Below are 11,817 nucleotides of genomic sequence, written 5' to 3'. Positions count from 1 at the left end.
TCAAAATTTACTTATCTCAAAATCATGGAATCTTGTGGCTTTATTCTCTTAGTAGTATCTGGGATTTCTAAAAATAAAAAAAAGACTGGTTCCTGACAAGGCTATTGCATAAATTTAGCAGCCTTGTCAGGGACAATGACATAGTTGGAAACAAAAAGGGTTTACACAAAGGAGGGGAAAAAAAAACAGATCCAGGCACCCTGGAAAGATATAAAGAGCAGAAAATGGATACAGAGCAAATATTGGAAGTTACAAAATGCAAAAATGCTTGTGACTGATATAAATGACAACATTAAATATTTTTTAACATTCATGAAGTGAAAAGATAGTGGTTGACTAATGTGATGTCTTAATGACAAACCTCGTGTGATACTGTCATTGGACATCTGGAAAAAAGGATGGCCTTTACTGTAGAGAACAGGGATAAAACACCATAACTTCAGCGAGAACAAAATAAATCAGACAGTGGAACTAAATAAATTCAATACAACAGTTCATACTAAAAGAGTAAATGAGAATTTAATGAGATTAGTTATAGAAAATCTCATGATTATAGATCAGCCACGATTGTTTTAAATGATGGAACAGGCTTTGAGTAATAAATGGCCGACTCCTAATGCCATAGTACCAGATGGTGCACATCCCAGGAAATAAAGGTGGATGAAGAAATTATTGATGCATTACCATTGATCTTCTAAAGCATATTCAATTCAAGAGTAATCCCCTTTGATAGGAAAACTGCCAGTCACTCCAATATTTGAGGAGAAGAAAACCTAGGAAACTATAGACTTACAAATCTAATGTCATTTATAAGAACCTGTTTACATCTGCATTAGAGACAGAATGACTGAACGTAAGTCACGTCCAATTTAAATTATTGCATTTTTGAAGAAACAGAAGTAGCAGATGATTGAGTGGTAGGTAATTTTACCTATGAATGATATTAATATGGACTTCTAAAAGGCATTTGACAAAGATTTTCTGAAAGAGACCATTAATAACTTTGGCTCAGATCTTCCAGTTCTCTAGATTCTCAGTGCCTGGGCATAGGCACAAGTTGAGCACCAGCACCCCATGGATGTCCCAACTTGCTGATCCAGAAGGTTTAAACACACAATTGCCGTGCTCTCTGGAACTATCAGGAAGTCTCAGGCTGAGCTGAGTTGGAGACATCCCATAGTTCTGATTTATTTACCCAGATAATGCTACCCAGGGAATGCTAGACAAAAATAATCTATTCAGCTCCAGGGTAACAATATGACTGAAGTGCCAATCATGCACACTGACACTACCTGCGCCCCCTCAACCCAACAAGGCTGCACCATCCAAGTGCTGCCTAACTTGGCTTGCTATAAGCCCCCACCCAACCCTATCTTCACTAGTCCCTGACATGACCATTCCATCTCATCTACATTATGCAGTTATCCATTTCCTTACCCATCATACCTATTCACTAATATTACCATTGGACATTCAAACGAGCCACACGGCAGCAAGTTTAATAAAAAGGGGGCTGGTCTTCTGTACTGACCTACTTCATTGCTTTTCTCATGGATTCCTGCAAAGGAAGTAATTCTGCATTATGGATCAGATGTCAAGCCTTTTTAAATTTAACTAGCTACCTGTGTGATCAGTGTGAAGTGCAGAGTTCAATGTTTATTGGAAGATTTGGGTCATTATTTACCTAGCAACTTTAATGTTGTAAAATGTTCCAATGTCCTTTACATCAGAGATGGATTCTAAGGAGCATCTACAAAATGCATTGCAGAAATCCATGAAAGATCTTTAGCACCTTTCAAACCCAAAACCATTGCCATCGAGATGTACAAGGGCAGTAGCTAAATGGAAACACTTGAACTTGCAATTTTTCTTTCAAGCTACTTAGCATCCAAACTTGGAAATATATCACCATTCCTTCAATTTCATTTGAGTTAAAATCCTGAAATTCCTTCCCTAATGGCATTATGGTCTACGTGCAGGCCACCATCATCTTCTCAAGATCAACTAGGGACAAGCAATAAGTACTGGCCTAGCCAGCAACACACATGTCCCACAGGTGAAGATAAAAACTTAAATTAAGAAGGGAATATATTTCAACAGAGGGTTAAGGAGGAATTCCAAAGCTTAGTCCCTTTGCAGCTGAAGACATAGCCATCAACAGTACTACAACTATAAATCAGGGTTGCTCAAGATGACAGAATTGGAGCAGCACAACTAACTTGTGAGAGTCATGTAAGGAATTAGAGATGGTTTTCGAATGTGGGAAAGTCAGCCAGGAAGCATTGGAATAATTAAGTCAAGGAGTGACTATGGCATGGATTAGGATGCATGAGGTTGAAGGCAACCTGTTGGCTTAGGTATAGAATTTTTAAGGAAGTCAGAGACAGAGTGGAGAGAATGGAGATATACTCAAATTAGCACAATAGGCTGAGAGTAATTGCAAGGCATCTATCAGGGCACTAGCTTCTCACTATATTTTCAAATGACTGAAGAAAGAGAGAGAGTTGTTTATCTAAATAAAAACCGAAAGAACCGCAAATGCTGTAAATCAGGAACAAAAACAGAAGTTGCTGGAAAAGCTCAGCAGCATCTGGCAGCATCCGTGAAGAAAAAGTCAGAGTTAACGTTTCGGGTCCGGTGACCCTACCTCAGAACTCTGGAGTATAGATAGATATGCGGTGATCTACTTGAAGTGTTTATGATAAAACAGTCAATAGGCAAACTATTTCCTTTAATGGGAGTTCAAACAAGGCAAAACTATTACCCCTCTTTCTGTGACTTAGTATAATTTTGGTTCATTAAGGTTTTTAATCACATACCTTGGGAGGATGGTTTGCTTCATTAAAGGTGCTATACAAATGCAAGTGACTACTTTTGTTTCATCTGCAGCATTTGAAACTCTCTCCCCCCACCATCCGCAAAGATATTAATAGTTTGGAATTTAACTTCCAAATATGAATTCTCTATAAATTCAAAATCTGTACATCTAATAATTCCGATTCCAAAGAAGAAATTTTATTTTATTTGATATGGTATCATTAACAGGAGCACAAAATTCTATGTTAGTTGTAATTTGCATGTTGTGATTTACTAAAGTTCAACTCTCCAGGTTAGCCCTGTCTCTGTTTGTGCCTGGGATGAGACTTGCAGTACACATATAAACGTCCCCGTCTACGCACAAAAAAGCAGTCCTTGCATCGCTTCTTTACAGAAGTCTTAGTTTTCATTCCTGCCATTCCCTGTACAGTTTGTAGTTGGTACTGTTGAAGAAACGGCATGGCAGCAAATCTCACTATCTTGAGGGGATCCGGCCCAATTTTGGGCTTCACTGTAACCACCATACTCAAATGCTTATGTGTCACTGAACCGACTGATGGCCTACAGAGGGCTGAACACTTGCTCAACTGCCACAGAGGCTTCTTGACCACCTGGAGAAGATTCTTCACAAGAAAGGCCATCCCGTTCACACCTACAATGGAAAAGACACATGTTAAGATGATTTTGAAATATTGTTTGATATGAATTTTGCTCCAGGAATTGCAATGACTTTAATAAAGTATTTCAAAATAAATGAATTGTAAAGCCAAAGAATCTAATTAATTAGTCAGTTTCACTAGAATGTTAGTTTGTCTGCATATTGATCACTGTGGCACAGCAATTCATTACCTGTAAAAAGCTCATTTATATCATTACTTGTTGTTATTTTTATTAGTACACCTAAGATTTTTTTCCAAAATGCTACCTAAACAGGTATAATGCATGCTAAATTTGATTTATTTAGCTTTGGATATTGAGTCAAGGGTTAATTACAACTGACAATATTAAAGCATTCACCATTGCAAATGCAAACAGATGGAAAATATGTCTGCTGTTCTGACAAGGAAGGTACCAGCTTTGAGTGCATGTAGTTCAGCTGGCTTCACTAGCAGTGGTCATAGAACTGACATCAGCATTTGAGAAGAGTTAAACATGAACTAATCAGTTAGGGGTTAGGGCTCCTGGACACATTGAAAGTTTATAACTCAGAAAGCTCCCCATCACGTCTGAGGAAGCCAAAAAAAAAGCTATTCACTTTAATTTCTTTTACTCTTCATGGTCCATAGCCCTACAGCATATGGTACTTCAAGGGCAAGCTATTTTCTTCCCTCCCCCCCACCCCCCCAAATGCAATGAGGGTTTCTGCCATTACCACCTTTTTAGGCAGCAACTTCCAGACCCTGCAGGATGAAAGATTCTCTACTTCATTCCAAATCTTGTGTTAAACTACTTTAAACTAGCTTCCTGGTTATTGACCCGTTATAAGTCCCGTCATTTTATACATCTAACATCTCCCACCTCTACTGCAAATAAGCCAGGCTAATTTTTTTGTATTGTTAAAATTCTCCACACCTAGAGAAATCCTAAGTCTCAACTTTACATTTTTGAGCACAATCACATCCTTTCTTCAGTACATTACATAACTAGACCTGCACACAATACTCCAATTGTGGCTTAACTAATTTAATGTAGTTCTAGAAATGACATCCCTGCTCTTCCATTTCATCTCAGAGTCATACTGATTAGGCTTCCTAAACTGAACTAGTCCTGCATTTGGCCCATTTCCCTTTGAACCTTTCCTATTCAGGTACCTGTCCAAATGTCTTTTAAAATTTGTAATTGTACCTGTCTCTACCACTTCCTCTGGCAGTTGGTTCCAAGCATGCACCACACTCCACATGAAAATGTTGACCCTTAGGCCCCTTTTAAAATCTTTCCCCTCTCATCTCAAAACCTATGCCCTCTAGTTTTAAAGTCCTCTCTCCTGCAAAAAAGACCATGGCCATTCAGCTTATCTATGCCCCTCATGATTTTATAAACGTCTACACGGTCACCCTTCAGGCTCTACCGTTCCAGGGGGGGAAAAAAGTTACCCTCAATTTACAGCAGCATTCTTGTAAATATTTTTCTACAACCTCTCCAGTTTAACAACATCTTTCCTGTAACAGGGTAACCAGAATTGTCCACAGTATTTCCAATAGTGACCTTGCCAATGTCTTGGACAGCCACAACATAACATCCCAACTTTTATACTCAATATCTAATAAAAAGAAAGTATCCAATGTACCATCTGAACCATGTTATTTACCTGTTTTATTACCATTAGGAGCCTGTTGACATCACCTTCAAGATTCCTGTGTTTCTTTACACTCCTCAGCATCCTACCATTCATTGTATATTCCCTTGTTTGCTCTCCACACTTGAAATTCAATCTGGACAAATGTTATTTGTCACTTTTCTACCAGCAGTCTCTTGTATTCTCCAGCTTTCATCCTCTATTGGCCATCTTTGTTTAATCACTGTGGTTTTAATTAATGATTTACTGTCCTTCAAAATTATCTCCCATAATGTGACCAACAAAGTTAGTCTAACAGGCTTTTAATTACTTGACATTCCTTTACTTTTTAAACAATGTTACAAAGTGGATAAAAATCTTATTTTACAAATCAATATTTCTAACTTAGGATTTGGAAAATGGTTACAATTTGTTGTGTTCCCTTATTTCTCTTTACAGCCTGGAATAGAATTCATTCAGGCTGACACTATTTATCCACCCGCAAATACATAAACTCCTTAATTTAATCGAAGCATACAAGATTCATAGGGTACTTGACAGGGTAGATGTAAAAAAAAATTCATTCTTCTTCTTCTTCTTATGACAGAGTCTAGAGCCAGAAGGCATAACCTCAAAGGGGTTGCACATTTAAGACAGATGAGAAGGAATTTTAATTACAAATGCAAATGTATACAAATGAGAATGTATGAGGGTATGATGATGCGGTGGTTGTGCTACTGGACTAATAGCCACAGTAATCCTATAGACGTAAAGAATATTCCACAGTAAGAAGTCCAAATCCCATTGTGGAAATTTAAGAATTTGAAGGAACTGATTAAGCAGTTGGAAATTAATAAAATTTTCATATAAGTGACAATGACAAACCAGTTTGATTTTCATATCTTTCAGTGGCAGAACCTTCATGTCTTAAGCTGTAGGCCAGGTTCCACACGAAAGTGAACTTGACTCTAAAGTGGCCTTTCCTCAGAACCGTTCTGAGGAAGGGTCACCGGACCCGAAACGTTAACTCTGATTTGTCTTCACAGATGCTGCCAGACTTGCTGAGCTTTGAGCAACTTCTGTTTTTGTTTCTGATTTACAGCATCTGGAGTTTCTTTCCTTTTTTTATTGACTCTAAAGTGGCCCAGCAAGCAATCCAATTCTATAAACGGTGACCAACAACTATTTTAAGATGAGGACAGGCAATAAATATTGGCTTCTTCAGTGATTCACACAAAGTGCATTCTTTTTAAATTAAAAAGCAAAATACTGTGGGTGCTGAAATAAAACTAGAAAGTGCTGGAGAAATTCAACAGGCGTGGCAGCATCAGTGGACAGAGAGAAAAAGAAAAATCAGATTTAATATTTGAATTCTCCTTGATGAAGAGCTTTCCAAAGACGTTATTGGACCCAAAATACCAACAGTTTCTCCCTCTACAGATGCTGACCTGAATTTGACCAGCACTGTGCTTATACTTTGAAATTTTGATTGCTATACAGGCTCAATTCCGAAGATTGAGTACATTTGCAGCAAAACATCGCATTCAGATGGCATCACCAATGCATACCATGGCAAAATTAATTAACATTTGAAATCCTGTTGTGTACACATTAGCTGCTGCAGCACATGTAACATTCATATAACTCATTGAAGCTGAGTACTTAGAGACATTGCAGCATGCAATGAAACAGTTTCAGGGCTTGCAGCTTGACAACACGTGTGGATCAGTGAGTTTGAAGAGCTTTCCAATACCAACCCTAAATTCATATGTTGTTGTCCCCTTGGCCCGCTCACCATGTAACCCATTTTTGTGTCAGTTACTATATTTATACAAAAACAAGGTTCCGTTTCAGTTGCTTACTTTCAAGAAATAAAATCCTAATATTCTCCAACTCTTAGCTGAGGATCAGTTTAAGGTTCTTTGCAGGATGTATTGCACTATGCTTAGACGTCTTAGAGTTGATCACAAACTTAACAAGCTACCTCCATTGCCTCTGCGTCCTTCGAGAGGTTCTACAACACTCCTAAAACGTTCAGATAACCCAGGAAGCATAAAATCTGCAACTCACTTCCTGCGTCACTGCCGCTTTCACTTCCGGCGATCCAAACTCGCGCTGGCGCAGTACGCACTCCTGACCTGAAGGATCCTGGGAGAACCACAAACTTCCTTCGTGCCCCGTTTACGTGACCCTCTGACGAAAGGTCACTGGACAGGAAACGTTAAGAACAAAAACAAAGTTGCTGGAAAAGCTCAGCAGGTCTGGCAACATCTGTGAAGAAAAAGACAGTTAACGTTTCGGGTCCGGTGACCCTTCCTCTGAAACGTTAAGAGCTGCGCTTGCTGACACCTCGGAGCATGCGCAGTATTCCTCGCGCGGTGGGAGGATAACAGACTGAGGGGTTCAAATTCTGCCACGGCAGATGGTGGTAGTCGTAGTCAATTTTTAAAAAATCTGGAATCAAGAGTCTAACAATGGCCGTGAATCCGTTGTCGATTTTTGGAAAAGTAAACATCTGGTTCACTAATGTCCTTTAGAGAAGGAAATTGCCACCCTTACCTAGTTTGGCCTACATATGACTCCAGACCCACAGTAATGTGGCTGACTCTTAACGATCCTCTGAGCAATTAGGGATGGGCAGTAAGTGCTGGCCTAGCCAGTGACGCCTCATTCCCATTAATGATTTTCTCTCCCCTGCCTCCCATTCTAGATGTTGGTCTGGTAAACCTCTGAATTGCCTCCAATACATGTACATTCCTCCTTATAAGGTGACCAATGCTGTGCACTGAACTATAAAGGAACAGTTTCACCAGTGCCCTGCATAACTGAAGCAAAACCTTCTAACTTTTATGTTCAATTCCCCCTGCAATAAATGGTAACATTCTGTTAGCTTTCATAATTACCTGATGTACCTGCATAAACCAGTACTTTGCAATTTATGCACATGAACACCCAGATATCTTTGCAATCTTTCACCATTTAGAATAATACTGTGGTTGGTTGGTTGGTTGGCTCGCTGAGCTGGTTTGTTGTTTTTCCACAAACATTGCATTACCCTGCTGGGTAGCAGCCTTCAATGAAGTGCTGTTGTGTTTTCCGGCCTGTTATTTAAACTCTGCAGTCTGTTGAGCTGGATTACCTCACTTCCGGTTCTCTTTCATTGTAGAGTGTATATGGGGTTGAGCTCTATGTGTTTGTTGATGGCTTTCTTCGTGGAGTACCAGACTTCTAGGAATTCGCAGGAACACATCTGAACTGACCACAAGACTCCTATGACCACTGACCATCACAGTAGCACACAAACCCACCCTAGGAAAAAGACCTTGGCTATTCATCCTATCCATGCCCCTCATGATTCTATAAACCTCTATAAGGCCACCCCTTAGCCTCCAACACTCCAGGGGGAAAAGTCCCAGCCTATTCAGCCTCTCCCCATAACTGAAACCCTCCAGTCCCAGCAACATCCTTGAAAATCATTTTTGCGCCCTCTCAAGTTTAACAACCTCCTTCCTATCATTCATATAAATTGTAAGCAGTTGATGTCCTGACACCAATCTCTGTGGCACACCACTCATTAAACTTCTCAAAATGAAAAGGACCCATTTATGTCTACTTTCTGCTTCCTGTTCACCCAGCCAATCTTCTAGCCATGCCAAGATGCTACCTCTTGTACTGTGAGCTTTTGTTTTCTGCAATAACCTATAATGTGCACTTTAAGATGTCAAATAAACATCGAATGCCTTCTGGAAATCTAAGTACATCACTGGTTCCCCTTTATCTACAGCATTTGTTACTTTCTCAAAGATTCCAACAGATTGGTCAAAGATGATTTCCTTTTCACAAAAGAATGTTAACTCTTGAAATTTTCTAAGTATCCTACTACAATTTCTTTTAGCTTCCAACGTTTTCCGTATACCAGATGTTAAGCCTGTTAATTTCCTGCATTTTGTCTTTATCCCTTTTAGAATGGGTGATGTAGTGGTAATATCACTGAAGCAGGCAGAGAAATTTAAATTCAGATTAATAAAATGTAAAACTTAAAGCTTGTCTCATTAATGGTGACGATCAGACGTTAAAAAAAAGGTCTAGTTCACAAATATCCTTTCAAGAAGGAAATCCACTGTCCACACTTGGTTACATGTAACCTATTCATAAAGTGGTGTACTCTTAACTGTTCCCTGAGATAGCAGTTGAAGGGCAGTTGGGGATGGGCAGCAGATGCTTGCCTAATGATAGCTACATTCCATGAAAGAATTAATATACTATAAAGAATCACAATGCCAATTTGGAAATAGATAAATAAATGCTGATTTATCATCTGGCCAGCTGCATTCACAAGGGCCGTACATAAATACTGTGGCCGTACATAAATACTGTAAAACATTTATTTGCATTATTTTGTTCAACTTTAATTCCGAACTTTGCGTAGTTTGATGAGCCACTTGTACCTACTGGAAATAGAGAGCGGTGTATGACTGCGCACGCGCGGTAGGAGCCGGCGGAAGGCTCTCACTGCTCACTCTTTGAAGGTGACTGACGGTTATGGCCGCTGCGCGTCTCTCGGTCCGGAGTAAGATCCTGCCGGCCCTGTTGGGCCGCCTCCGGCCTCACCCAGGAACTGCCGCGGTGGGCACGATCGGCACGCGTGCTGAGGAGAAAGTAACACACACGGGACAGGTAAAAAAAAATACCAGGGGGGAAATGAGGCACACAGAGAGTGAGAGATGGAGGCTGGGAGCTGGGTGAGAGGAGGATAGAGATGGGGGAGGCGAAGGAGCAAGAGAGGGAGTGGTTACTTAGGGAGCATATTCCTGGGAATATGTCCAGAGAAGTTATTTGGGTGGAACTGAGAAAATAAGAAAGGGACGATCACCTTATTGGAGTTATTCTAAAGACCTCCTCCCCTCCCCTCCCCAACAGTCAGCAGTAAATTGAGAAACAGATTTGTAAGGAGATTTCAGTTATTTGTAAGAATAATAGGGTGGTAATGGTAGGGGACTTTAACTTTCCAAAGTGAATACAGTGTGGAACTAAAGGAACACCGCAGGCCAGGCAACATCAGAGGAGCAGGAAATTTGACATTTTGGTTCAGATTAGGAATGGGGAGGGGGAAGGGTGCTGTAAAATATATTAGGGGGAAGAGAGGTGGGGCTGGGTGAGGTAGGTGGGATGGTTATAGGTGGATGCAGGTACTGGGTAGTGGAGATTGGTCGGTGGGAAGGGTGGCATTGGTAGGTGGGGAAGAAGATGGACAGGTTGTATCAGGTTAAGGAGGCAGGAATGAGACGGAGGGTTGGACGTGGGATGAGGCCGGGATTGGGTGGGGAGATTTTGAAACTGGTGGATTCTATGTTTAGGCTATTAGGCTATTGGGCTGTAGGCTCCTGAGGTGGAATATGAGGTTTTGATCTACCAGTTTGCGTGTGGCGGCAAGGTGGCACTGGAGGCAGCCCAGGATGGACATATTGCCAAGGGAGTGGGAGTTGAAGGGAGAGTGAAAATGGTTGGCGACCAGAGGTATTGTTGATTATAGCGTACAGAGCGTAGGTGCTTTGCAAATCGGTCACCGAGTCTGCAAGTGGTCTCACTGATGTAGAGGAGACCACATTGGGAGCAACAGATACATTAGACCAAGTTGGAGGATGTACAGGTGAATCCCTGACAGATTTGGAAAGATTGTCTGGGGCCTTAGACAGAGGAGAGGGGGAGGTGTAGGTAGCAGGTGTAGCACCTCTTGTAATTGCAGAGAAAGGTGCTGGGTGTGGTGGGGTTGGTGGGAGTGTGGAGCAGACAAGGGAGTTGTGGAGTGAGTGGTCCCTACAAAAGGCAGATGGGGTGGGGAGGGAAATATCTCTTTGGAGGGGTTGGATTGCAGGTGGCAGAAGTAGCAGAGGATGATGCTGTGGATATGGAGGTTGGTGGGGTGGTATGTGATGACTGGGGACTTTGCCCTTATTTTTCTTGGGGGGAGGGGTTTTCAGGGCAGAAGAGTGAGAACCACAAGAGATGCAGTTGAGGGGATTATGAATCAACAGAGTGGGGGATGATCCAGTCCTGGAAATAGGAGGACATCTGGGATGTCTGGGAGTGGAGCGCTCAATCTTGGGAGCAGCTGCAGCAGAAGCAGAGTAATTGGGAGTAAGGGATCATATTCTTGTAGGAGGATGGTGTAGTCAAGCTAGCTATGGTAGTCGGTGGGTTTGAAATAGATGTCAGTGCTGAGACGGTTACCGGAGATAGAGACAGAGAGGTCCAAGAAGGTGTTTCCAGGTGAATTTGAGGTTAACTTTCCAAGCGTAGACAGGATTGCCATAATGTTAAGAGCTTTGATGGAGAACAATTTAAATGTGAACAAGAAATTTTCTGATTCAGTATGTGGATGTATGCACTAGAGAAGGTGTAAAACTTGACCTACTCTTGGGAAATAAGGCAGGGCAGGAGACTGAGGTATCAGTTGGGGAGCACTTTGGGGCCAGTGACCATAATTCTATGAGTTTTAAAATAGTGATGGAAAGAGATAGATCTAAAAGTTAAAGTTCTAAATTGGAGGAAGGCTAATTTTGACGATATTAGGCTAGAACGTTCAAAAATTGATCGGGGTGGATGTTCGCAGAAAAAGGGACGGCTGGAAAATGGAAGCCTTCAAAAATGAGATAATGTGAGACCACGGTCACTATGTTCCTGTTAGGGTGAAGGGCAAGGCTGGTAGGTGTAGGGAATGCTGG

At 41.1% G+C, this 11,817-nt stretch overlaps 2 protein-coding genes across 2 annotated transcripts in view; one reads left to right on the top strand and one right to left on the bottom strand.

The window, feature by feature from the left end:
- Window positions 1-2,993: 2,993 nt before the first annotated feature.
- On the bottom strand, window positions 2,994-8,158 carry mrpl36 (mitochondrial ribosomal protein L36). Its single transcript, XM_048609562.1, has 2 exons — window positions 7,996-8,158; window positions 2,994-3,469 (listed from the first exon to the last, which is right to left on the bottom strand). The coding sequence occupies exons 1-2, from the start codon at window positions 8,069-8,071 to the stop codon at window positions 3,111-3,113; spliced, it is 435 nt and encodes a 144-aa protein (XP_048465519.1). The 5' UTR covers window positions 8,072-8,158; the 3' UTR covers window positions 2,994-3,110.
- A 1,419-nt stretch (window positions 8,159-9,577) lies between these two features.
- Window positions 9,578-11,817, top strand: part of ndufs6 (NADH:ubiquinone oxidoreductase subunit S6) — a 34,506-nt gene continuing 32,266 nt past the window's right edge. The window contains exon 1 of the mRNA XM_048609552.1: window positions 9,578-9,769. Within this exon, the coding sequence (XP_048465509.1) occupies window positions 9,635-9,769 (135 nt within the window). The 5' untranslated portion in view covers window positions 9,578-9,634. The remainder of the gene's footprint in view (window positions 9,770-11,817) is intronic.

This window comes from Rhincodon typus, chromosome 2, assembly GCF_021869965.1.
Source record: "Rhincodon typus isolate 14 chromosome 2, sRhiTyp1.1, whole genome shotgun sequence".
In the NCBI taxonomy this organism is placed as follows: Eukaryota; Metazoa; Chordata; class Chondrichthyes; order Orectolobiformes; family Rhincodontidae; genus Rhincodon; species Rhincodon typus.
Note: the sequence above shows the minus strand (reverse complement) of the source record. Positions and strands in the feature narration are given on the sequence as shown.